The sequence below is a fragment of the Podarcis filfolensis genome (assembly GCF_964270895.1).
Source record: "Podarcis filfolensis genome assembly, chromosome: 6".
NCBI classification, from domain to species: domain Eukaryota; kingdom Metazoa; phylum Chordata; class Lepidosauria; order Squamata; family Lacertidae; genus Podarcis; species Podarcis filfolensis.
Window position 1 is genome coordinate 52,661,460 of NC_139609.1, and position 27,485 is coordinate 52,688,944.

A 27,485-nucleotide genomic window follows, 5' to 3' on the forward strand; every position below is an offset into this window, starting at 1 on the left:
CTTGTTTTGAACTGGATGTAGACAACCAACCAGCCTAGAACAAAGCAGGTGCAGAAAACCCAGCATCAAAGATGCTAAACTGGAACACACAGCTCCCTGTACACTGACATGGCATAACTAGAGGCAAATTAGGCCAAGTTTCTCTTAAACTCCTGTTTCTGCTGCTAAGGGCCAAGCAGTTCTCTAGCTGCAAGCCAATCAGGCAGGCAGACAGGCTGGAGCAACCAATGGCTCCCAAGGATACAGGGAGGAATGTTGCCTCTCCTCCTAGCCTACTGAGTGAAAACAAACAAGTTAGACAGTGCCATTCAGGAGGAGAATGGCCATCAATTAATTACACCCTGGATTTAGGACCCATCCTGCAAGGCATGCGAAGGAGCTCAACACCATCCAGGACAAGAACCGAATAAGGTTGGAATCGAACTCAGATACCCATTGTGAAGTCTCCAAAAGCACCTTGGGATATGAGCGTTATTGATGCATGCACTCTGATAAGAAAGGAATGCAGAAAAATGGGGCAGGGAGGGAGGTGTGGTGCTGGCTGATGGCCACTGTGTGAGGGAGGACTGCACTGCAAGTTACAAAAGCCATGTGCAAGGGCACATCTGTGTGGGAAGGAATAGGAAACAAGCAAGCGCACTGTAACATGCAACCATCACACACGGGTTATTTTCTCTTTTGAACACACACATGATGTCTGCAGGATGTCTGGCACATTCGACTTGATTTGGTGGCAGATCTGAGGCTCTGCCCATAAGGAAAAGTCAGGCTTGCTAGACTCCAGCTGTTTCTGCTATGAATTCAGAAGTAGAGAAAGAGTTGTGAGGAGAGGCTAGTTTCCAGCACTCTGTCTAGGATGGCACCGGGAGTAAATGGGTGAGCTGTACTTATTTGTAATTGTTCATTCATTATTTCATGAATACTCAAGTAGGCTTCTGCAATGAGCTGGATCCCCAGAGGGCTGATTTCTCCATGCTATTTGGATGGGTCTTTGCCATGGAAACAGTAAAAATAAAATTACTAGGAAGTGGAAACTGGCTATATATCTTTAAAAAATAGCAGCAAGGAATTAAAGGCTTACATCATTTTAATGTCTTTTAAAATCAATCTGAATCCAAGTTGAGAATACCCTGTTCTCTCAATTGTGTGCAACAACTAGATCTATTATGATAACCTCAGTCTAAAAAGTTTAGGGGATATTTTATTCAAGCACTTTTCATTCAGGATTTGAGGGAAAGCCTTTTGCAAAGCAAAAGCAGAATACAGGATTTTATGGCTGTTATCAAAGATGGTCAAGGTTGTGTAATGGCTTTTAGCTACAGATTGTATGAACCTGTAAAATAGAATGGTATCAATTGGGAAAATACTGTACATTCAGTGAGCAATGGAACCACTTCAGATTGTTCTAGGTGAGAATCTCCTCCTTGCAGACTCAGGTATCCTCATGGCAACACCACCATTATGGTAATGTGGCGGAAATCACAAAATAATTGGCCCAGTTCGTACATTACAGCACACCATTGTTAATGGCTTCCTGTGAACACAAAGATGGCTCCCATTTTGGTGAACAGGAGCAGCAAACTATAATTCTTGGTTTAGAATTCTTCCTGACCCAAGGATCAGGCTTCACTTCACTTAAGAAAATATTGCCTAACCAATTATTAGGGATTACTGGTTTGGATGTAACACTAAGATGGGGAATGTGGGTTGTTGCTCCCACATGCGAGGAGAGGAGCTGCGTGGGAACCATCTGTACAGTCATGGCAAACCATTAGCTAGGCTTTACTGTGTGACATACAAATGCTGCCAATATGCTTTAAGCATGGAACAAAAGACCCTTGCTGCAAGGACCCCAAAGAGTTGTGTGGGTTCTGCTAGCTAAGTGATTAATTTCAGAAGATCTGTAAATCAGGGCTTATTATCTTCCTGAGAAGTCTATTATTTAGCATTCGAGCACTTGGAAGAGCTGGCAGTTGCAGCCACAAAGAGCAGCATGAATTAAACTGCTCTGGGGAGTGATGATAATGGCAATGATCGCTCTGTGCTTGGTCCACCTGGCTCAGGCCATCCAGATGAAGTAAGGAGAACACACATTTAATGGGGAATTTGGGGCCCTGTGAATGCTAGTCCTGGAGGAGATGAGGAACTGCTAATTCAGCAGCACCGCATTGCCAATTGATTGGTTATGGAGGGTGATGCAGGAGACGGCTGCATGCATCTGGGCTTGTTGCCTGAGCCACTGATCTGAGAAACGGGTTCAGAGGCACCAGGGCAGGAAGATATTGACCAGGATTTAATGGGGGAGTCAAAGCGGCCGCTGCACAGCTGAGGAAGCTGGTGCTGCTGCTCACAGGCCAAGCTTGCAGTCCTGCCTCTTCATATATTTTTTACTGTTGAAGTGAAGACATCTCAGCAGCAGCTCCCACTTCTTGGGGAAAGACCTGGATTCCTCCCCCACCCCCCACTTTGTACAAACGAACAGAGCGTAGCCCTAAGGCGGCAAGTGAAGCACACAGATTGAGAACAAGTCAAACAAGTATTGGAAAAGAGGCAATGTCAAGAGTGGCCGGGTGTGGTCCCCAGGGAACTGCTAAATCATCACATTGACAATAAAGGGAACCCTTCTGTATTGTGGACTCTGTTCTGGGGGGAGGACAAAGAAGGGAAAAGGGCACCCCCTAGTGGGAGGAAGGGGGATGTGATCAGCTGAGAACCTCAAGAAGGAAATGGTGATAGCACCCTGGCCAGCTACTAGCTGGCCTCCTCCCAGACAGGTGTGTGGGGTGCTGGGCAGACTCTCAAGCACCCTTCCTTCCCTGTGGCCTGCTGGCATGTTCCTTTGCTGCCCCACTAGCCTCATCCTGACTCCACCTGCCTGCCTTCTTCGTTTACAACCAGTCCAGGAGGTGGGTCTTACCGTCAGCTTCTTCCTCCTCCTCGGTCTCAGCACTGCCATTGCACAAGTCACCAGGGAGGAGGATGGGGGCAACATTAGAAGTAGTTGGCTCTGCCTGGCATTCTCTCTGGTGACACTGACTGTTGGGCCCTACCTGCCCCAATGGGCAGCAACCACCACTGAACTGGAGGCATGGAGCTGGTGGGCAATGCTCCAGGCGGTGACTGGCCTTCATATAGCAAGAGGCCCCAGAGGGTTGTGGCTGGTTCACTGTATGGTTTCTACTCACACAGCTCATGCGGACAAATGCAAAGCATGCACAGAGTAATTACAGACCCAACCAGCAACCACTCCTGTAATTGTTGCAGCTGGAAAGTCACCACCTTTGTTTATCTCTCATTGTACCCGCCTGGGGATGGTTGCGTGGGCAGAGACGGCATTATGTGAATCGACCCTTGGCACCTGGAGGGTTTGGGTGGCTGCCTCCCCAGCCAGGGGCCAAAAGAAACATCTGCCCTGTGCTTGCTTCATCCTTTGAACTTAATGAGTAGCTTCATTTTACTGGTGACTTTTAAAGGGAAGCTGAGCTGGCGCTGTGCATCCAGAGCATTAAAAGGTACAGGAGAAGAGGAGCTTCCGATTTAAAGTGGTGGTGGTGGGGAATTGCATGGTTGAGCCAGTCAGATCATCACTCTACCAAGTTTCACTACAAAAAAACAACCACCATATACCGTATTTTTCCGTGTATAAGACTGTATAAGACTAGGTTTTTTTCCTAATAAATAATGTCAAAAATTAGGGGGCATCTTATACACAGATACATCTCCGCCCATTTTCTTAAATATGAGTCCCCCAAAATAGGGGGTGTCTTATACATGGGGGTGCCTTATAGATGGAAAAATACAGTATTTCTCACCACCCCATGTACAGTATAGCAGTCTCATGTCTAAAGCAGACATCTATAATTGACCTCTGGATTCTACTCCTGTTGGCATTCTGGTCTAGAAAGCATATTCCAAGAGACCACTCACATTTATTTATTTTTATAAAATATTTATTGAAATTTTACAAAAAACAAAGATTTACAGAATTAAAAGAAAGCATATAAAAAGAAAAAAATAAGAAAAAATGTACAAAAATACATAGAGAAGAAAAAAGAAAGAAGAAAAATAAAAATACAAAATACAAAAAGCAATTAAGTAAAAAAAGGAATTAAAAACAAATCCATTTTTTTATATCTTTAAACTCATTTGCTTGTTTCCTTGACCTCCTTGACCTCCCCTTTTTGTATCCCCATTTACATAATCAAATCAGCAAATCCTTACCCTCTTTCATTTATCTTAACTCTATATCTTAACATATTATAACTATATATTTTCATCCATTATCAATCCATTTTTGCATATTCTTATTAACTTCATAGCTAATACCACTTATTTTCAATCCAGCATCATTTTAACATTCATTAATTTTACAATGATTCTGCACATAGTCTTTAAATTTCTTCCAATCTTCTTCCACCAACTCTTCTCCCAGGTCTCGGATTCTGCCAGTCATTTCCGCCAATTCCATATAGTCCATCACCTTCATCTGCCACTCTTCCAGGGTGGGTAAATCTTGTGTCTTCCAATACTTTGCAATAAGTATTCTTGCTGCTGTTGTTGCATACATAAAGAAAGTTCTACCCTTCTTTGGCACCAATTGGCCAACTATGCCCAGGAGAAAAGCCTCTGGTTTCTTCAGAAAGGTACCGTATTTTTCGCTCGATAACACGCACCTGACCATAACACGCACATCGTTTTTAGAGGAGGAAAACAAGGGAAAAAACATTCTGAATGAAACAGTGGATGTATCATTTTTGTGCTTCATGCTGTGGCCACAGACATGTGATCTGATGGTGAATTTGGGGTGACCCAATGCAAAAATCCTGAGAATCCCTGTGGATCCATGCTTTGTAACCACGTTTTTGCACCATTGCAGCCCCAGGCAACAGTGGGTGTGTGATTTTGGGGGGGGTCAGGCTGTAGCCATGGACATGCTATGTGCTCTGATGGTGAATTTGGGGTGACCCAATGCAAAGATCCTGAGGATCCATGTTTTGTAACCACGATTTTGCACCATTGCAGCCCCAGGCAACAGTGGGTGCGTGATTTGGGGGGGGGCAGGCTGTAGCCATGGACATGCTATGTGATCTGATGGTGAATTTGGGGTGACCCAATGCAAAGATCCTGAGGATCCATGTGGATCCATGCTTTTTAACCACATTTTAAGTGGGGAAGGAAGGAAAAATACAGAATGGACAAGGAGCACGAGAGGGGTGTGCAGAGAAGCAGCTGGCTAAGAATGCAGGAGAGGGGTATAACGGGAGGGAGGAAAGGAAGGCAAAAGTTTTCCCTCACCTACCCACCCAAGCCAGCCAGCTCTAGCGCTCTCTCTATCTTTCCTCTCTGCTTGCCTGGAGGGGAGGGGCTTTCCCTGCTCTTTGTTCCGTTTGAGCAAACACAGCAAGGAAACAGAGGAGGGTGGGCAGTAAGACCCTGAGGCAGAATGCAGGAAAGCAGCCACTTCCTCTTTTCAGGTTTCCCTTCTCCGAGACGCGCGATTTGATTTTTGCCTGATTTTTTTTGCCATTTGGCTCCAGGGACCACACATTCGCTCAATAACACGCACAGACATTTCCCCTTCCTTTTTAGGAGAAAAAATCTGCGTGTTATAGAGGGAAAAATACGGTATATTTAAATACCTTTTTCATTTCATTATAGATCGTCTCCCAGAAAGCCTTAATCTTTGGGCACGTCCACCAAAGGTGAAAGAATGTACCTTCATTTTCCTTACATTTCCAACATTTATTATCGGGCAGATGATATATTTTTGCAAGCTTGACTGGTGTCATGTACCACCTGTATATCATTTTCATAATATTCTCTCTTAAGGCATTACATGCCGTGAATTTCATACCGGTGGTCCACAACTGTTCCCAGTCAGCAAACATAATGTTATGTCCAACATCTTGTGCCCATTTAATCATAGCAGATTTAACCGTTTCATCCTGCGTATTCCATTTTAACAGCAAGTTATACATTCTTGAGAGTATCTTAGTTTTGGGATCTAACAGTTCTGTTTCCAATTTTGATTTTTCCACCTGGAAGCCAATTTTTTTGTCCAAATTATAGGCCTCTCTTATTTGTTAATAATGAAGCCAGCCTCGCACTTTATCTTTTAATTTCTCAAAACTCTGCAATTTCAATTTGTCTCCTTGTTCCAAAATTTCCCAATATTTTGGCCATTTGGCCTCCATATTGAGCTTTTTCTGAGCCTTTGCTTCCATTGGTGACAACCACCTTGGGGTTTTATTCACTCACATTTTTTTTTATCTTGCTTATCCTTAAACCAGGACTCTGAGATAGTTCAGGTTTGTCCAAAGCAGCTTGTCCAAATTACTTCTTGTTTCGGTAGGGATTTCAGTCTCAGATAGTGAATGCCCACACTGCATTTACTGCATCACACCTGTCTTCTTGATGCAATCAAAACAGCCACTGTAGTTCCTTTTCCCAACTTATCAAATGCATGCAGTAGTGATACATTCCTTGTTCTGTTCTGGGAGGCAGGGAGGTTATGTGCCAGAAGTCAATCCAAGTATCTGAAGATAGGGTCACATGTGTGCATGCATACACCTGGGAAGGCAGAACTATACAAGTGCTGTCATGTTTAGAGAAGAATGGGGGTGGAACAGTGAACTGCAGCTGCTCTTATTTCAAAACCCATCAGTTAATTGGCTCAGAATCACCCTAACTGTATGCTGATACATGCAAAGTTTTCACAAATTTCTCCCACTGTGGACCAACTGCAGATGGGGGCAAGTTCACCTTTAGCACAGCCATTGGGAGTAATCTCACAAGTCAGATCAAAATTATGACTTGTTACATCAATCCTTCAAACACGACACCTTTGCTGCCATTGATAAGGCCGCAAGTCACAGAACCGACAGAAGGCAAGCCAAGATCTGATGGGTATACGATGACCAGGCGGTGTTTGAACCATGGTTCTGTTCCTTCTCCTTTCTCAGTCCAACCTTAGGCTCATGTTTTACATGCATCTTCATGTCATTTGGATGAGAACTCCGAAGCTGTCGGCAGGGTTGCTCTTTTCATAGCAGGAGAAAAGGAACCTCTGGGCTGCCTGCCTCTGTGCCTTGCAACTCACCCAGCACTGAACAAACGCTATGCAAGAAACAAATGCTCGGTTAGCTTAGCACACTCAGCTCTATCTTTTCTCACTCCTTTCGGGAGGTATCTTGTTTGTAAACTGCTGTTAACTCTGGTACATTTACCAAGTTTGGATTAACTGGGACCCCACTGCGGAGTGTGTTGGATTAACCCACCTAAGCCGTCTGATTTTCATTCTTGGTTTTGCTGGGCTGGGCCAGTTTAAAAGACCACCACCCACCTTCCAGAATTAAACAGAAGGAATTTGTCTACCATGATTGGGTAGATTTTGTCTGAGTATCTCTCCCCCAAACCCCCATCTTATTGCACTAGGACTGTGGCAGCAGCAAGAAAACAACAGGCAATCATCAGGGGTGATGAAATCATGTCCCCCACCCCTCCCCTCCCCTCCCCCCTCAGGGCTGCAGCAAGCAGGAATGTGAATTTCCAACCCCCTTTTTTGAATTACAAATTGGAGCCTCTCCAAGCTGCTCCTTTTGTTCCTCTTTCTATTTAGTATTATTCTCCAGTGTGGCTGATCAAAGAAAGCCAGGGAGCAAGTGCTCCCAGTCAGATGGATGGAAGGCCCATGGCCATTGAAAGACTGCTCCTGCCTCTCTGGGTACCAGCTGCTCTTTCATGTGCAAAAAAAGTCCATTTTGGGGGGGAGAGGGGGAGAGGTTCAAAACCAGCTATAGATTTAATAAGATCAATACTTTGAGGAACATGAGCATTTAAGAAACTTTGTAAGAAATCCTCTACAGGCTTCTCCTTCTTGTAGGCCACGCTGAATCTTTCTTTTAATTAAATGTAATACTTTGGAGATTTCTTTAGGAGGCTTTCCCAGGTAAATACTAACCAGGTAGAGGAGCCAGAAATATTTACATAATGAGAAAATGACACACCGTTGTAACCCGTAATCCAAATTCACTTCAACTTTCTTGCTTGTGGTGTAAGGCAACAAATGCAGAGTTATAAGTACCCAGAGGGTAGGAGCTATGGCAGAAGGGGACATTCAGTTTTAGAGTAATTCTCTAACAGGTATCTTTTAAAAAAGAAAAAGAAAAAGAAAATTCATCCAGCTGAAAAGGCTTCTCAAAACAAAAACGTCTTTGGTTTCCAGAAAGTAGAAATAGTGAGTGCTATTCAAAATATTCACCCCCACCTTTCCTTATATAGTTCATGACAGCTTATGCATGTAGTGAAACACAATAAAAACAGCAGTATATAAAAAAATAAAAGCCAACAATAAAACAGTATGAAGCAACTACAGTAAGAAACGCCATAAAACATCCTAATAAGCCAGGGTGAAAAACCAGAAAGACTGGGTATAAATATAGGCACAATGAGGCACTATAATCGCTCTCATATATGCGTATAACAATCTCTGCTATAGAGCTCTTTGCAAATTCACAAACTATTTCATTTTGCTGTTGAGCAACACTGCAGCACTCCATTCACTAACTGCAGTCAAATATACTATCCATTCTTTCATATAAACCCACGCAAGAGAGGCTCCACTCTACCTCTCACTTACCTTAGAGACGTTATTATACAAACATATATACCTGCATGCTACTGTGCCTGGAAAACTGCTGCACTTCTCCTGCTAAATTTCTATGCTGAAACGGGATGTTTCACTATTGTTATTGTGTTTAGTCGTTTAATCGTATCTGACTCTTCGTGACCCCATGGACCAGAGCACGCCAGGCACTCCTGTCTTCCACTGCCTCCCGCAGTTTGGTCAAACTCATGTTGGTAGCTTCGAGAACACTGTCCAATCATCTCGTCCTCTGTCGTCCCCTTCTCCTTGTGCCCTCAATTTTTCCTAACATCTATAGCCATCTTCAAATATCTTGAGGGCTGTCATATGGAAGAGGGAGCAAGTTTGTTTTCTCCTGCTTTGGAGGACAGGACTCAAACCAATGGATTCAAGTTACAAGAGAGGAAAAACTTTCTGCCATTTAAGAGCTGTTTGACAGTGGAACAGTCTCCCTCAAGAGCTTTTGGCCCTACCTTCCTTGGAGGTTTTGAAGCAAAGGCTGGATGGGTCATTTGTCATGGATGCTTTAGCTGAGGTTCCTGCACTGCAGGGAGTTGGACTAGATGACTCTTGGGACACCTTCCAACTCTAAGATTCTATGATTCCACTATTTCTGTTCTGTTCTTTCAATCTAGGAAACTATTTAAGAAACTGTATTTTTTCTGCTCATCAGCAGCACAATTAGGCACAAACAGGCCGCATCCTACACTGATTTACCTGGGAGGAAATCCTACTGAATTAAGTTGGACTTAGCAAGTAAACTGAAACTTTGGTATTTCCTCTTACCTCAATCTTAAGACCAGACTAAATGCAGACTTTGTGGGTACAACATCAGTCAGGGGTACCCTTTCCCCTCCCACTGCACGAGTTTAACAGCTCGTCTAATAGAGAGTTATTGGAGAGCTAGCTATATTGTGACATACTGGTTGGTCCTGATAAACATAATTGTCTGACTCTAGGTTTCCCCTCCTTATCAACCAACAGGGATTTCTTTGCCTTTTGTATGAAAGGGAAAGCACCAATGATGGAGAAATGGTGTCTCTATTGCCACCAGCTGGTAAGACGAAAGCATGCCTCTCAAACTTACTTATAGGGGAAAATTCTGGCCCTTTTGCAGCCTCTTGCCTAAAAAGACATGGGCTGTCTCAAACGATGTTCTGCTCAGGTAGGTAGCCGTGTTGGTCTGACGCAGTTGGGAAAAAATTAAAAATTTTCCGGTAGCACCTTACGAGATCAACTAAGTTTGTTCTGGGTATAAGCTTTTGTGTGCATGCACACTTCTTCAGATACTTCTTCAGATACTCAGAGTAGATATAATTGGATTAATGGACCAAATTTCCCCTAGGTAGCTTAAAAAGGTCCCTCCTACTGTTGATCTGATAACTTCTTTCAGGTTATTGAAAAGGCTACATTAAAGGAAAGGAAATCCTTGATGATTTTTTTAAGTGCATTGGAGTGGAAGGAGTGTTTTGTTGGTCACCAGTGATGTCAGATATGAATAGGTCAACACAACCCAAAGACACATCAAAAAGGAATGGAAGTTTGAAGATGGTAGGAAATTTTCCCAGCAAGGAAATTGCTGTTTGAAGCTTGTAAAATGCTGTTTCTTCACCTCTGATATGAATGGAAGATGCCTGGACATTCCACCTTCTCCAGACAGCTGCTTAGTGTTTGGTCAGCTAATTGTTCAACTCCTATTTATCTTTGTGTCTTCTCTCCAAAGAGGAACCCTGTGCAATCTCATATAGGTAACCTGAACAGTTAAGAGGGTAGGATTGAAATTCCAGATTGATAAGGAGCTGGCCAGGAAATACTCATCTATGTTAAATGAGTTCAAGTCTTTAGGACCAGATTTATTGCATCCTAGGTGCTAAAAGCTTGGTGACATGCCCTCTCAATTTCTATATTTCATCTGATATGGGACTCCTTTTTGCTATGCAAATTCCACAGATATTATTAAATGTTACAATTTGAATGAATTAAATATCCAGAAAATTACGGATAACTGAGGTAAATGGAAGGTACAGGCCAAGTTATTATGCTGACATGGAAGTACTGCACAAATGTATTTGAAGGCATACAGCTAATAGGCCAGTACTAACACAAAACAAAAAGTTGGGTTCTATTAACCTGCATTTCATATCTGCAAACTATGGCCACTTACACATCTGTGTAAAACAGTCCACTTCATATGTGAGCAGATACAAGAATGTTGTTAAAGGAATCCAAGAAATACAGAAGTCATAAAATACAACTGAGAAAAGCATCATTTTTTTTCAATGCTTGCTTTATTCACCGAGTGCCACCATATCAGGTAAAATCCTATGACTAAGCAAAGACTGTCTTTACAGTAAAACGCCACATGCCTATACTTATTTTCCCTTTTGATCTTTGCTTTATCCCAGTGTTGCTTCTGCTCAGCAGAGATTTTCAGCAAATAAACATGATATAGCAGTTTGTTCCCTCTGCTTGGATTTGCAACTAGGGGTTTGAATAGAAACTGTTTCCATGGATAATTAACATAATGTAAGACATACAGACTTCTGGGGAACTGGTCAGCACCTCTAGTGCTTTCCACATTCAATGTGAAAACAAACACCAGTGGATCCTCAGAGCCAGCATGGGAAGAAACATCTTCCCATGCTATAGTGGGTGGAAGCCGAGATGGAAAAAAGTAACTTGCCCATGGTGACAGGAGGGATGAGACAAAGCAGGAATTCATATCCAGGACCCCCTGCAGCTTTATGCACTAAACTGTGCAATCTCAGAAAAAGTAACACATAGATCCCTTTTAGGGACTGTTCACATCCATGTTCTGCATCTTTCCTTCCAGTGCACAGTCCCCACCAGCCGATTTCTTTTTGCTTCCCTCATGCTGTTTCTTCTGCTTCTTGGAAAGTTCCTGATCAATAGGAGCAGGTTTTACAAATTTTATCATTTCTTTCAGGCCTAAAAGGAGGAAGAAGGCAGAGCAAGATAACAGAGTGAACACACCAGGGCCAAACTTCTACAAAGGAAGTATCAACAAGAATCCTCCGTCTGTTCTCACACATCACACCAATCTTACACACCAAGTCACCTTGACTAATTTACTCCATGTCCTTGAACAAAGTAAAGTAGGCAGTGTTAGGGACAGCACATCTGACCTTACCCACCCTTTTCCAGCCAAGGACCAGAGAGACCCACCTGCATCCTCTTACATACTGCTCCTAAACTGGTGGTGATGCTCTTGGGCACAAAGCTAGCACTCAAAAGAAGTATGACAGAACTCTTGAAATGTTATGGGTCAGTAAAAATAGCAACTGTAATGAATTCTCTTTGTTTAGTGTCAAGAGAAGAAACAATGCAAGTCATACGCGATATAACCCTTTACTCTAGACAGGAGGAAATTGTCACAATTGTTGTATGAGTTAAGAAGAGTTGTTAGGCTCAGACAACAAGGATGATTAAACGGTATAAAATACACAATTATGGATGGCTATGGGGAGGGGGAGGGCAACAAGCATTTTCCTTTTATTACCTGGCGGCATGAAGTCCCTTAATTTCTCTGGTACAATGATTCCTTCCTCTGTCTGGTAATTCTCAAGGATGGCACATATAGCACGTGTTGTAGCACACATCGTGGCATTGAGCATATGCACAAACTCCACCTTTGAGGGCAGAACATTTCATGTTCTTAGTATTCTCCAGCAAGTAAAAGAAGCAGCAAGAAAACACATTTTTGAAGAGGATAAATACCATCTCCAAAATAACCATTCCAATAAAGCTAATCTGTCATTCTGTTACTCAGTCATCTGAAAAGACAGAGCCTTCAGTCTAATAAAGAGTTGTTCCAATTTAGGAATGCTACAACTAACATTTTCTAGCTTAACCTGACATTCAGAAGACATCTTAAGGCAGCCCTGTTCAGGGAAGTTTTTAATCTGTGATATTTTAGTGTATTTTTGGTTTCTATGGAAGCCGCCCAGAGTGGCTGGGGAAACCCAGCCAGATGGGCGGGGTACAAATAAATAATAATAATAATAATAATAATAATAATTATTATTATTATTATTATTATTATTATTATTACCAATCACTCAGCAACAGACTTCCTTATCTAAACATTTTAGAAGCAGCAAGGTAGATTGCACTGTTAGTTGAACTAGATAACATCCTCCTTTTCTGTGATGTGAGAATGAAAATAACTGAGCTTTGCCTTTAAATGTGTTTGTACGAATGTTGGTTTGTTTACGAATGTCCAATATCTGAACACCAAGTAACTATTAGGGGTTGTTTGACTTCACTGGATACAACCTCTGTCTTTCAAATTAAAAACGGATCTAAAAAAGAAAAGGAAAGCCCAATGATTATTCATTCTTCAGGTTTCCATTTCTACACTCTTCGTAATTTTAAGGGATTACATTTTTTACTTTTTTCAAAAAAGCAATCCTAGGGCTCCTTGGCAGCAGTCAGTAATTCTCAACTGGCAAGTGGACCATTCTCAAACTGGTCACTTCCATGGCAGCATCACAGAAGAAGTAGTGAGACAAAATGACAGGCAGAAAATCTGGATCTTTATGGGAAATTATGGAAATTAACAGGGCCTTTCCAATTTTTGCTAGATCTTTAGAATCAACATCACTGCCAACTTGTCTCCCTAGCAAGGACTCAAAGTTGCAACCTATTGGGACAATCAACTCAGATGGCGAATAGAAAAAACATATCAGACTAAAGCAAAAAGGCAGGTGTTTTCCTGAAGGCTACAGTGGGTAAACAGCAGCACCTTCTTAAGAACCCAAATAATTATTTAACTAGAACACCAGTATGTTGTAAATGATGCACTGGGAGAGTTGTATATGTAAAATATACAAAGCAGCCTACTTTGTCCATCATCTTCTTGGTTTGTCCATAGCGGATCCGCAGCCGACGTGCCTGGTAGTCAGTGCAGTTCGAGCAAGAAACAAGTTCACGGAACGCTCCTGAACCTGGGAACCAGGCCTCCAAGTCCAACTTCTTACTGGCAGCATGATTCAAGGAACCTGTAACAACATGAGGAGGCATTTAGGTACTGATTCAGTGTTCTAATAATGAGAACTGAAAGATGTGCCTTTCTCACCCCTAGTTTTGGAGATACAGAATGAAACCAAGAGTAACAAGGAGATCTATGGTCATTTCCCTCAATTAGAATGTGTGTTAGTCTGGACAATAAACATGAGTACATGGCTGCATGCTGAGATACTACAGGTCTTACAGTTAGAGCAAATAAATCCTGATACAAACGACCAGAGATTACTGGCTGTCAGGTGCAATTGTGTGCACACTTTCTAGGGTGTAGGCCACACAGAACACTGAAAGATTTAATTTTGAGAAACCAAACATAGATTAGGCTGCAAATTATTTGGGGGGCATATACATACCTGAGACAATATTCACAATATGGTAAGGGATGCCCAGAGATTGATAGAACTCTTCAGCAGTTGCAATCATCTCATCAAACATCTCCCAAGACTTGTTATCATGAGGTGATGCATAGACAAATTGCTCAATCTGGAAAGGGTCAAAAGCAGAAACTTCAGAGCAGGAAACAAAAAACAAAATAAAGTAGCAAACCTTCATAGACACAAAGAGGAATTTGAATCCCAGAATATAATAATTATACTGTTCTGTGTCTTCTGTGACTTAACATCAACCCCTAAAATCAGTTCCTTTGGGAACAATGCTAATATTTCCCAAGCTTTTGACAGCATGAAAAGTCGGGGGGGGGACGACCCAGCAAATTTTACTAAAGATATCCTTACCAAGAAAAAACAATGAAATAAAACTTCTGAACACAATCATAAAATGGAGGTGAATGTAACTCAACAGCCTAATGCAACCAAACACAACATTCAGTTACCAAGCATAAACCAGCTTCTAAGTACTACTGAGACAGAGAAAAATAGTTATCGGTCTCCTACTGAATATAAACAACACTTTCAGTTACCATAAACTGTTACAGAGGAACACCAATTTCATTTCAATTGCCCAATACATTTCAACAATGCAAACTTCTTCAACGGCAAATCGCTGAAAAACTCACACTATCTGGGGACTGACTCAAGCTAAGTCATTGTGTGAGTGGAACAACTTCTGTTGAGGCAACTTAACTTTCCTTCCTTCTCCTTCCCCACCCTCAAATCTGATCTGGAGGGGAGCGGGGGTTGGGGGAGGAAGAGAAGAAGGGGAAGTTCTGTTGTGTGAACAGAAATTGTCTCGTTTGTGAAATGAGTAATACAACCCTGGATTAATAACTTTTGCAACTGCAATACCTTTTCAAATTGGTGCACACGGAAAATGCCTCTGGTATCACGGCCATGTGAACCAACTTCCTGGCGGAAGCAGGTAGACAGCCCAGCATATTTGATGGGCAGGTCCTCTGGCTTCAGCCATTCATCCCTGTGCAATGCTGCAATTGGCTGTTCAGATGTAGCAATCAGGTATTTCTCATCAATAGTGTTATCATCGCTCTTCTCACTGCCTTTTCCAAGTACCTGAGAAGTAGAAAAAGTTAGTCCATTAGACCAGTGCAGCAAGATGCCATGTACATAGACAAAGCTTCAGTGGACCACTCCAATGAAAGCCCTTGTGGGCTAAATTACTGGTTCACTGAATCATATAATTTCTTCTATGATTGTTTTTCTAAGTTGTTGCTTAGCTACAACTTAGCTACATTACTTACCTATCATATGAAAACATCACTAACCATTCTGACCCCCTAATGACAAACCGTTAAGTACTTGTGGCTCAGAAAATGGGGAAGACATGGCACAATGCCTGTGATGATTAGAAACAATGTTAACAAAACCTTTAACCTATCAACCCAACATTCCTTTTCATTATCATAAATTATTAGCACCGACTGTGGCTGATGGTAGAAATGCTTCCTAAAGAAGTGTGCAGCAATTTGAAATGAAGGACAAATATTGAAATACAGTCAATTATCTGACTGAAAGTTTACCAGCAGTATTTGAAAAATTCCACATGGCTCCAGGGACAATGTGATTACACATTAAGGGAAGCAACACAAAACTTTTCTAGAAGCTTATATAGTTTGCTACTAAAAGAGTAATTTTACCCTTCCCACCTTACCTTGTAGAGCTCTTCATCAAACTGGCTTAGCTGGGCCACTTCCTGCATCACCTCTTTTCTCATGAAGAAAGGGGTATAAACTGGGGTGTAACCTTTGCTAAGCAGTGTCTGCAGGGCATACTGGATGAGAGCTTGCTCTAGAAAAACCAGGGCACCCTATAGAACAACAAAGAAGAAAGTAAGTAAGTGAATATTCTGCTCCCGAGAACCCACATTTTGAAACGGCACTGGCAGGAACGTTATATTCTGACAGTCTTCTACAGCTTAGATATTAAACAAACCACTTTGTGAAGGTGGTGTTTTGGCTTTGAAAAGCAAGGTACAATTTTCAAAATAAATAAGTTTTCTTCTGGGATCCCAATTCTCCCAGTCCTATAAATAGCAATGATTAAGAAGTTAAGTTCTCACCTTTAGAAAGTATCCTCTGCTTCCAGCAACAATGGCTCCCTTTTCTCCCTCATAGCCATCCACCATGACAACCAAGTCCACATGAGAATACTTCTTCCTCACTGTGCAGTCTCCCCATAGCCTCTCCACTTTGTTATCTGCATCCTACCCATGTGATAAAAAGGGAGAAAGTTTTGTTTGAGGCCTTTGAACATCCCAGTAGAAACTATATCAATCCAAGCCAATTATCTCATCCATGATTTAATTGTATGTCTTCACATGCACAATCCTGGCTGGTATTTGCTTGCACGGTAGCACTTACAATTGCCAGAAGCTTCCTGCACTGCATTTGCTCTCTACTTGTGGCATGCTGCCATCTGCATCCTATAGGCTGATTGAAGAGAAGGTGGTGTGTGGGTTTGCTCTGCCCTGGAGAAGGGGCTGAGATGCAGAGGAAGCAAGGAATAGATCTGATGGTCTTTTAGTCTCCTGCAGGGCTGTCACAGAAGCACCCAGCAACTCTCTTAAGTGCTTTCAAAATTACTACTTGCCAACAACTGGAATGAGTATGACGTCTCCATAGCAACACTCTTAGGCAATTATTCCAATGCAAAATCCAACCAGCCCAGTATTGTATCAGACTCACTTAATAGTATTATTAAACAAAAAATTGTCTTGTTGGACAAATGGTTGGATCCAAGCCACACATCATGGGTAGGATTCACCTAAGGGGCCCTGTCAGTGGAAGCCCAATGCAGGGACTTTCACTTGCACAACGGGCCTTCCTGTTGCATGAGACCTGCACCCCCGAAATTGTCTCAGGGGGTTGATGGGTGTCAGGAGAACCACCAGAATAGCACATGGGGGAGGGGAGACTGTTCCACCTGGCAGGTTGATATGCTTGCACAGATGCGACATTTGTAATACCATGATGTTGAATTCCAGCCTAAGTCTGTTTCCCATACATTTCCTAAACAAGATCAGGGTTTTGTGCTTATTTGGGATTTTTTTTTCCCATTTGTGACTTTTTTTTCTATGGGGAACACTGTTTTAGAATACAAATTGCATAAACTTCTCAACCTCCTCACCTAGGATGTACTGTCTCACATCCTCAGGACTTTATACCTTCAGCTTGCCGTCTCCCCACCCTACCAGCAGGACAGTTTAATAGTGATGCACAAGGCTGTGACAACCAAACCACACACTGTCACTCATGAACATTTATATAAAAGTGTGGAATTTGCTCCTACCTCATCATTACTGATTGGCACAGAGGGATGAAGGAGATTTCCAATTTCTCTGAGGTTTTCAAACCGCTCTGCCTCCAGCTTCAAGCGCTCCTCATCACAGTTCAGTATTGCTTCATCGATTAGAAGACGAACTTTCTTTATTTGGCTTACTTGAAGACCCTGAAACACAAAAGTGGGCCTAATATAAGAAATATAAGAAAAGAATAATATCTTGTGAAAATAGAAACATCCATTTTTTTGAAACCATAATTCTATCAACTTCAGTTTCACATTTCAGCCGGTAGTCTAGCATCACCAAGAACCAATGTTGGTTCTATGGGACTCAGGGTAAAAGGCAATACCTAGTTTACTGCCAGCAGAAGCTCAGATAAGATCTTTGGCTCACACATGGAAAGCCTCATTAAGGACTAGCTTTGCATTATGCATTACAGACATGTAAGTCTTAGAGTGGCACAAATTGGGGGCCAAAGGACAAGACAATGGTTGGTTGATGCAGTTTCTGATCCAAAACTCATGTCAGCACAGTATCCCATGCAAGAATGCTTTGTGCTACTGCTCAGATTTTATTATCATAACAGAAGATTGGGCTCCGCAATAAAATACCATACGGTGGAGGGCTTCTGTTCAGGACCACAGCAAGCCAGCCATGTCTTTTTCCAAGATACTCCATTCCACCATCACCCTGCTAACTGTCAGCATTTTGTGCCCACTGAACAAGCTTGGTCCTCACTGGGATGCTCTGGGGTTCCTTCCCATACATCCCGTCCTGCCCTGCCCTCACTTTTTGAGACATCTGGAAACCTTGGTGTTTTCCAAAGCCTGCTGGTGCTTCTCTCTTGTGCATGGACAATCCTGTTTTGGCTGTATAAGTACCTACACTCAGAAAGCATGTTTGCTATTAGTATATATAGGATCTTTCTCACTTCAGAGTGTGCATGCTAACAAAAGGTGCCAATTGGCATACGAAGCCCTCTACCTATCTTCTTCACCATTTTTCTGCTTTTATGGAAAAATGAGTAATGCAACAAGAAACATGGCAAATAGTTTACTTATTAAAATCCGCTACCAACACATTTTATTCCTGTTGTCAGGGTGGCTTACTAGTCAAATGCAAAATAAAGCAATAATTAAAATAATGTAACCAACAAATATCAGCAGAAAAACAACAATCCAAAACAACAACCCTATAAAAAACAACAACCAGAGGTATAAAATATTTTGGCTTGTCACTGAAAGGAATAAAATGAGGAAGCAAGTTCTAGGGCAGAGGTCCGCTATCACAGTATAGTAGAGCTGAACATACAATAGATGGTAAATTAACTGCTCAGATATACAGCTTTTATAGTATCTGTAGTAGCAGCTGCAAGGCTGCAGTGTGAGGGAGAATTACTGTGACTTGTGGAGTTATCAAAATGGCAGAAGATGTATGCTCAGCAGCTGGTGTCTGGACAAACGATTGTGCAAGGCAGGAGGCTTAGCTTCTTATTCTTTTTTAACTACAGCTGCAGAGACAGTACAAGCTGTGCTTCCTACTGAATCTCTGCATTGGCTTATTCTACACCCAGAGAAGCAGCTGCTGCTGGGACAATAGCAAGTATGAAATCTCTGTGATGATCTATTGCTTGATAGTAAACACACACCCTTTTTAAAAAAATACTGTTACACTTATATCCAGCTTTTCTCTAAAGACCACCAGGTGGTGTACATGTTTCTCCTTCACCATTTTATATTCAAAACAACCCTATGAAGTAGGTTATACTGTGAGATAGTGGTGGCCCAAAGTCACCCCACTATAAATTGTTTCAGTAGCATAAGAGGACATTGTTTTTAGCTCAGTGCTCACACTTTAAGTGCTTTTCACATGACAGTCGAATATAATCCAAAATCTTTCCAATGTAATTTTAGAATTAATTTGAGGCACCCAAAAAACATTTTTAGGTTTCTCTGGACCACCAACATAACAACTGTACTGAATACAGGTTAACAGTTCAACAAAATGTGTCTGGCTATATATGGAAGCAGAAGTATAGAATACACAACGGATTCAGTCCTCAATCAGTCAGAAACAAAGTTAAGGAATAACTATGTTCCAAAAATCCTCATTTTTTTTACTATAAACTTATTTATTACAACGTAATTATCTTCTATACAAACATTCTGATACATAATAAAACCTTAATGGGCCAAATCCTAAACAACATAAGGAAGACACAATACTTCTCTTTAAACTACAACTGCCCTGAATAAACAATTTGTTATTCATCAATATAGCTATTAATACAAACTTTTCTAGGCCAATTAATAAAACCAAAATCTTTTTTCCTACAGATTCAAAGCTCCTGGTGTATGTGCATACACTCATACAGGGAACCTATATACTTTCCATCCTGGGGCAAATAGGAGCTTTGGGGAGGAGAGCAAGAATTTAGTTAGGAAATGGTGCAGAGGGAAACAGTTAAACAATTTTCTTTAGCATTGTTTCCACAATCAAATTCCTTCCACAGACTCCTTTGATCAAAAAAATGCATCAGGAGACCCGACTGCAGATCTCCTGACATCTTATCTAGTTTGGTCCTTACTCTAACATAGGCTCCTACATTTTCACTCACTATGCTGGGGTAAATTAGCCGTCACTGTTGGCAAGTATAGTGACCCGAGTTTTATTCCCAGGTTGCCATGTGAGGGTCATCCCAGCAGTTATGCAGCAAATCCACCCCTTCCTTAGCTCCAAGACTTGGAGGAAGGCTGGGAATAGTTTGGCTCCAATGCTGCCAAGCCAAATGGTCCACACAGAGCTGCACCAGCCATGCCACTCCCCTCTGTTCTACGGCAGGAAGGGGAGATGAGGAGCTTCCTAAACCTCAACATCCATAGCCTCTTGACTGAGCAGTGGACAACAGGCAAGCCTCACAGTTCTCTTGCCCATGAGAAAAGGATGAACTAGCAGAGTGAGGGGCAAATTACAGATCCACCCCTCCTCACAAAATTGTATTTCAGCTCAGGGTATAAGAGAGGTGAAAAAACACAATTTAAAAACCACTAGCTAGCCTGCATAGGGAGAGAATTACCACAGCTCCAACATTAGAGACCAGTGGGTAACTGAACAATTAATATAGCGCAAGGGAACAAAAGAATCAGAATGCAGTTAACATGTTTTCTCATTCACACATGCTCCTCACCCAATCTGAAGCTGCACAAGTGAAATGTGTGAGGGGAAAAGCAAACACCAGAGTATATTTCACAAATACAATACACTGTAAACCAGTGAATGGTCAAGTAAGAAACTAGTTGAAAATAACTTACTGCTAAGATGTCTGCTGTAAGTTCATCGAGATTTTGTGCATTTTCTGGTATGTGGTCATTATTTCCTACTGGCTCTTTTTTCTATATATGTAAAAATACAAAAACAAAAAAAGCAATCAATTGGCAAATAAAAAGCAATAGAACAAAAATATTCTACAAATGCAGCTTGAAGGACAACCTGCCTAGATCACCGGTTTCCATTTCCTTGTAAAGATTATAAAATATCCATCATACATATCATTGCCATGTTCTCTCTCAGCAATTCTTGGAGTGCTCTAATGTGGGTGAGGAGAAGAGAATGACCCCTTCAAAGTTCCATTTGGTCATGACTAAACTAAGGGCGCTGTGCAAGGAAGCCCTCCTTCATATACACAATTCCATTTTTGCCACCATCAGAGTGCTCTGAAACAGGTGGAATATTACAATCTGCTCTTCATGGCAGTGCAAAGAACTTTGTGTAGAGGCAGCCTCTGATGCCATCATTTTCATTCTAAAGCCCTGAAAGCTTGAGTAAAACTGGAGAAAGGATGGGGGTGGGGGAGGAAAGAGAGTTCCAATGGATGTTATTGGTCTCTGTGTGTGGCGTATGTGTGTCCTGCATGCCTGTGCAAGGATGGTGGTGTACATGTCCATTTTAGCCACACCCACTTTTACTTTGGCCATGCTGACCTTGCAGGCATGGTCAAAAGGTAATGCAGCCTTTGGGCAGAAGAGGGTAGCCACCCCTGCAGTAAACAAACAAATCTGGTATCACCCTTTATTTTTTCAACACAGTATCAATTGGAAATAAAACTGGAAAATTACTCTTTCAGAAGTGTTAAATTAATAATTTGGAGATACTAAATCCACTTCATAAGTAAAAGAAGGCCTGTCTCCTGATCCTGCCAACACATGTGAGACCTCACTATCATTACATGCCCATTTGTGGAACTCCCTCTCATTAGAGGCAATGTTATCCCACTCTTTACTTAAAATGCAATTCTCTTCTCAGGGATTTAGCTGCAAGGATTAAAGTCTTAGTATCTGTATTTTACAACTGCTACTGAGGGCCCATAGGTTTGTCATTTTATTGTATTTTTATATATTTTGCACACTCCCCTCAGATTCTGTGTATGAAAGGCAGTTTGAAAGGCCAGTCAATAAATAAAACTCGCTTTCCCCTCACCCAGTTCTAAGCGATTCTATCTCATTGCTTGGTGGGAGGGAATCAGACTGTGATCCTAAGATGATAGTGGGTTCAATTCAGCTTGACAACTTCTTTGTGTTTTAGTGTTCCGTAATATTAAAATGGGACGTGGGTGGCACTATGGGTTAAACCACAGAGCCTAGGACTTGCTGATCAGAAGGTCGGCGGTTCGAATCCCCGCGACGGGGTGAGCTCCCGTTGCTTGGTCCCAGCTCCTGCCAACCTAGCAGTTTGAAAGCACATCAAAGTGCAAGTAGATCAATAGGTACCGCTGCGGCAGGAAGGTAAACGGCGTTTCTGTGCGCTGCTCTGGTTCGCCAGAAGCGGCTTAAGTCATGCTGGCCACATGACCCGGAAGCTGTACGCTGGCTCCCTCGGCCGATAAAGCGAGATGAGTGCCGCAACCCCAGAGTCGGTCATGACTGGACCTAATGATCAGGGATCCCTTTACCTTTACCTTTAATATTAAAATTAATAGTATAGTTGAGCATGCTGCCTCATCATCATCCTCTCAGACATATCACTTTTCTTCTGGACAGCTCCCAATCTGTCAATCCTTTTATTTCCCTAATGGCGTTTTTCATGCCACTGATTGAACTCTACATGTTTTCTAGCACAGTTAATCACAAAACAAAATGGCATACATCATAGTAGTTTTGATAATCAATCAGAAGCTGTGATTCCAATAAATCGCACCTTCATTTTCTCGCCTATAGTTTTGCTGCAGAGGTTCTTCAGTTTGTTCAGATTGTCTGCACGGAATCTGCCTGGAAGGAAAACATTTGAAAAAATGCTAAGAGGCGTCTACATTTAAAGGATAAGTTTCTACACAAAATCATAAGTCTATTGAACTATCTGGCTGCTGCTGCTGCTACTATGGGTGTAGCACAGATTAAAATACGTTCATTCTGTTAAACTGAAGATTTTATCTTCTATTATGCATGATACTGCGCAAAAGTTACAATATCCAGGCAACCTCTGAGAAAGGATAGTAGTTTGTAAAGTATTATGGGAAGTGATGGCATATACTTTTTCTCATTTAATCTCAGCAAGATGCAATTCAGAGGCCTGCAAATACAGAACACTCCCACTACCAAAGGAAGCAGCTTCTGATTCTGAACACTCATTATGATTTTTACATGGTACAGTAAAATGAAGTTTAGCGTAAACTGAATATCTCATTTTTATTTTAGTTGTTATTGTTGCTGGATATATATATTTCAAAGTATTCCTCATCCTACTTCCAGAATTTCCATATACAAACAGCAGGCAACGCTGTACTTGATGGCAATGCTTTACTTGAAAACTGCTAAAGGTCTTAGCAAATCACTTAATCATTTCTACAGCAACTTAAACACACTCTGCTATATGCTGTATAACTTTTAATTCTATAATGATGGCTTCTTTAATTTATTATATCTTGTATTTCATTGTATTACAATTTGAATTCTATATCATTTCATAGACTCTTCACCACCCGCATAGTGGAGATATTGAAAATGAAGTCTAGGAGAGATGGTTTGGGGAATAGGATCATATGGTGAACCTCCATCCAATTCTAAACAAGTAGCAGTGGTCTCAGGCACCTGACGTGACAGGCCCATTCCATTTCCCCCCACTCATTTTCTGGTTAGAGGGAATAAAGCACATCTTTCACCGCAGGCAATATTACCAACGCTTTGTCACAATGTAAAGCACAATGTAAAAGGCATTTAACCCAAGTTATCAAAATCGCTGGCAAGGAAACATGCCCACAGAAAATGAAGCAGTGCTGTGGCTGATATGAGCTCTAGCGCGCCAGAGTCACTTTCTATGATGCTGGTTACAGCAGGATTGCATCAGACTAGGCAGCACCAATGCTTGAACAGCGTCCTGCCAAATCGCAGGCCCGTCCATTTAAAGGGCAATGCAGCTGTGAAACACCAGAGAGCCGGCGAAGAGAAGAGGAAAACCCTAATTGGGAAATACAATTAAAACAGCAACACCCTACACCTTTTTTTGGGGGGGGGGCGTTTGTCCAGAAGACAGATGGGAGCGCCCTGAAGCCCTCTGAAGAGATGACTTCCCCCGATGTCTCAAAAGAGCCACTCCAAACCTGCCCTTCGACCGGGACCTAGAAATAAAGCGGCAGCAGCAAAGACTGGCCGCAGGGTCATCCCTCCCCGCTGGACCTCATGGCTGGCGGAGGGGAGTGAGAGAGAGAGGTCTGCGTGCCCATTCACACGACGGCGGGGAGGGAAGAGACGGCCGTAGGGAGCCCCTTTCTTCTCACGGGCCTCACGCCGGACGCCACCGAGGCGAGGGGTTCAAACGTGATTCCTCACTGAGGCAGCGTGAAAGAGGTTCAAGGTAGAAACGTGAAGATGGGGAGACACGTGTCGGGGTCGCAAAGGCCCCCTTAGGCTGACTGCTGGGGCGTCGCGCTTCCTCTTCTCCCCCTTTCCTAACGACACCCCTACAGCCTTATCCGACACCTCACCCACTGACCCCCCCACCTCACCCATCGCCCCACATACATCTCCGCCAGGCCCCGTCGGCGGCCACCAGCGCGTCCACCAGCGCCGGGTCCTTGAAGCGCTTCCGCTGCGTCTCCCGCACCAGCTCAGGGTCTCCGCCTTTGTCGGCGCGGAAGAGGTCCAGGTCGAGCACCATGGCGCCGGAGGGCAGCGACTGGAAGCCGAGGGGCGAGGTAGCGGCGCCGGCTCAGGACGGAGGAAGACGCTCGACAGACAGCTAGCCCGCCCGGCGCAAAGCGACAGGAGGAGAGCCCGGCGAGGCCACGCGTGCGCACTGTGAGCGCGGAAGGGCTGGGGAAAGGCGCTGCGCGTGCGCAGAAGATTCCGACGTAAAGGAGGAGGAGCCTCGCGCAGGGCGGGCGTTGGGTGTTTAGAGCGCCGCCCGGAGGGCACGCGCTAAACGTGGCGCTTGCGCAGGCGGGCTGCGGGTCCTCTGCATAGTGGAGCTGGGATTGTCCGGACAGGAGCAGCCTTGCAGGCTTCCGTGCTCAGTGAGGGCTCGTCAGGGTTACAAAGCAAGACAGCGCAGAAGAGAGAGAGAGAGAAAAGGAGAGTTCTAGGGCGGGCTGGGTAACATTGTACTGCAGCAGCAATTGCTAACGCTGAAGATACATAGCTATCAACTTTCCCCTTTTCTTGTGAGGAGTCCTATTCGGAATAAGGGAATTTCCCTTAAAAAAAGGGAAACGTTGACAGCTATGTGAAGGTAAGAGCCCAGTGAGGACTTGGGAAACCCCCAACTGGCTGGTTTGAGCACTGTGAGTCAGCGAGCAGGGCCTTCCTTACAAGTGCCGTATTTTTTGCTGTATAGGACGCACCCAAACATAGGACTCGCTTTGTTTTAGAGGGGGAGAACAAGAAGAAAAATCTCCCCCTCTCTGCTCAGCATCCCTTCAGCGAAGCGGCAGGAGAAACGGAGCCCCTTCCATTTCTCCTCCCACTTCGCTGAAGGGGCGCTTCGCTGCTTTCCCTCTCTGCTGAAGCCAGGAGAGTCTTGCTCTCCCGGCTTCAGCAAAAGGAACCCGAAGCCTTTGGAGCGCAGCGTCTCCCTCTGCGCTTCGGAGGCTTCGCGTTGCTATCGCTGAAGCCAAGGAGCCTGCATTCGCTCCATAGGACGCACACACATTTCCCCTTAATTTTTGGAGGGGGAAAAGTGTGTCCTATAGAGCGAAAAATACGGTAAGTATTCCTTACATGTTTGAATACTCTCTCATATTAAAAACCTTCTGCATATAGAACACTGGCACGTTAGGGACACAATTCCATTATTCAGTTGTAGTGGAGCAATAAAGACAAGTTTTACCCACTTTCTGGGGATAGGCAATTTGTAGTAAGGTCACAAATTTTATGGTCTTGTGGTTTTTTTTAGTATACCTAAAATTATTTGCTTATTAGGGGCGGCCCCACATTTTCTTCAAAAAAATTGCTTTGCACAGGTAACTGCCATAGTTTTCAAATTTTTCAAAAGTAGGGGGTCCATAACTTGGCTTTTTTAAAATAAGGGGTCATCAGTAATTAGCTAATTCGGAACCACTGGTTTAGACCACAGCACCACCATGTCCCAGTCCCTATTGGTAAATACATCTGTTACAAAGACACTGTACATCTGTTACAAAGGCACTCAAGGGAAAACTCTCCTTCCTTTCAGGTTTTTAAGCAGATGTTGGGTGGCCATTTGTCAGATATGATCCTGCATTGGAGGGGATTCAACTAGATAACCCTTAGGATCCCTTTCAATTCTACAATTCTATGAAATAAATAACGATAATCTGATCCTAAGCTTTCCAACACATAGCTGGCCTGGATGGACAACAGTTGTTTTAATAATACTTGCACTCCCTGTTTCAGGGAGAGCAATCTCACAGAGCTCAGTGATCCCGCCCTTCTTTCCAAAAGGGCCCAAAGTCATCAGGTTGTCACCTCCCCGTTTAGGACATGTCTCAAGATGCTACAAATGATGCCTTGCAACTGTTTTGAATTTGTACAACTTGCAGCTTTGGTTGTTGCTAAAGCAAGAAGTGCTACATGTGTTTAATTTTTTAAAAAGGTAAAATGGTAGCAGGCACAACATCCACAATCACAACAGCATTGAAAAAGCAGCCTTTTATGAAGCCTAATGGTTCAGGCAAACATTAATAAAAAAGAACAGTTCTAGCATTTAAGCTAATTGCTCTTGACCCTTTTTTTTATCTAGAGGACCTGACTGTTTTATTGGATGTGCACAATAAAACAATTCTCTTCCATATCTCAAACCATTAGCTGTTACAAGGTCTTGTTTCCACTTGTATAAATAGAAGACCTACCTTTAAAGCTATTTCCAAGAATGATGTTGAGTACAGCATACATAATAAACCAGTGGATTAAATGTTAGTTGCCATATTTATACACCACTAGCAGAAGGGATGTAGCTCACTGGTGGAACATATGCTTGGCATGTAAAGGGGGAGAGATATCAATCCCTGGTATCTTCAGTAGGGCTGCAGAAGACTTCCTTTGGGTAGTGCTTGAGCCCACTGCCAATCCATGCAGACAGTACTGGACTCAGTTGAACGTTGCCCTGACTGGGTACAATACAGCTTCTCATGTTTCTAATAAAACCAAGTTGCAAGTTCAGAGTGGGTTTCAATGAGAAGAGGCCTGTTGGTTGCTTTTGTGTGTTATGCCAGAGTGCCTATTACCATGACCAAATTCATAATAGTATAAAAGAATATTTCAAGACCCTTCAGCTTTAAGGTGCATACTAATACACAGCACACTTGTAAAAGCAATGGTTAAGCAAATTCATGCCCCATGCTTTTTTGTGTTTGTTTGTTTCACTTAAATGTTTCTTATTCTGTGAGACCAACAGAACTAACAATACAGAGAAAGGAGGCATTTAAGGACTGGCAGTATAGATGCATCTTTTGGTGGGACCATAACACAGTGGCAGAGCATGTGGTTTATAAGAATAGTGTCCCAGCTTCAAACCACAGTACAGTATTTTCCATTAAACACAATCTCACATAGATGGGCCAGAAAAAAAATAAGATTCCACAACATGCTGCCAGTTAGCACAGCCAGAAATACTCAATAGTAGACCCATTTAAATC

At 42.7% G+C, this 27,485-nt stretch overlaps 1 protein-coding gene and 1 long non-coding RNA gene across 4 annotated transcripts; one reads left to right on the plus strand and one right to left on the minus strand.

Moving 5' to 3' along the window:
- Nucleotides 1-539: 539 nt before the first annotated feature.
- On the plus strand, nt 540-11,240 carry LOC310764292. The gene is made up of 2 exons (XR_014549110.1): nt 540-876; nt 9,629-11,240. It is a non-coding gene; the product is annotated as an uncharacterized lncRNA (long non-coding RNA).
- On the minus strand, nt 10,914-24,697 carry SARS1 (seryl-tRNA synthetase 1). Of its 3 annotated transcripts, none has more exons than XR_014549102.1 (11): nt 24,397-24,678; nt 22,577-22,647; nt 20,695-20,775; nt 17,392-17,550; nt 16,163-16,306; nt 15,755-15,910; nt 14,935-15,156; nt 14,044-14,173; nt 13,508-13,665; nt 11,914-12,294; nt 10,914-11,853 (listed from the first exon to the last, which is right to left on the minus strand). XR_014549102.1 is itself a non-coding variant. In XM_083617828.1 (11 exons), exons 1-11 carry the CDS (start codon nt 24,530-24,532, stop codon nt 11,436-11,438), a joined length of 1,545 nt encoding a protein of 514 aa, XP_083473954.1. In that variant the 5' UTR covers nt 24,533-24,697; the 3' UTR covers nt 10,914-11,435. The 3 variants fall into 3 exon arrangements, 2 of the variants coding, with proteins under 2 accessions (XP_083473954.1, XP_083473955.1); XM_083617828.1 differs by having other exon boundaries at nt 10,914-11,593; nt 12,165-12,294; nt 24,397-24,697; XM_083617829.1 differs by having other exon boundaries at nt 10,914-11,593; nt 12,165-12,294; nt 22,577-22,643; nt 24,393-24,676.
- Nucleotides 24,698-27,485: the final 2,788 nt, after the last annotated feature.

What these genes read in the sequence shown, in the direction of transcription:
- SARS1 (XM_083617828.1), bottom strand. Translation starts at nt 24,532, where the DNA reads ATGGTGCTCGACCTGGACCTCTTCCGCGCCGACAAAGGCGGAGACCCT. An exon ending in CGACGGGGCCTGGCGGAGAT is followed by an intron (nt 22,648 to 24,396) that starts GTATGTGGGGCG and finishes TTTTCCTTCCAG; the next exon opens with GCAGATTCCGTGCAGACAAT. An exon ending in TTACAGCAGACATCTTAGCA is followed by an intron (nt 17,551 to 20,694) that starts GTAAGTTATTTT and finishes TTTGTGTTTCAG; the next exon opens with GGTCTTCAAGTAAGCCAAAT.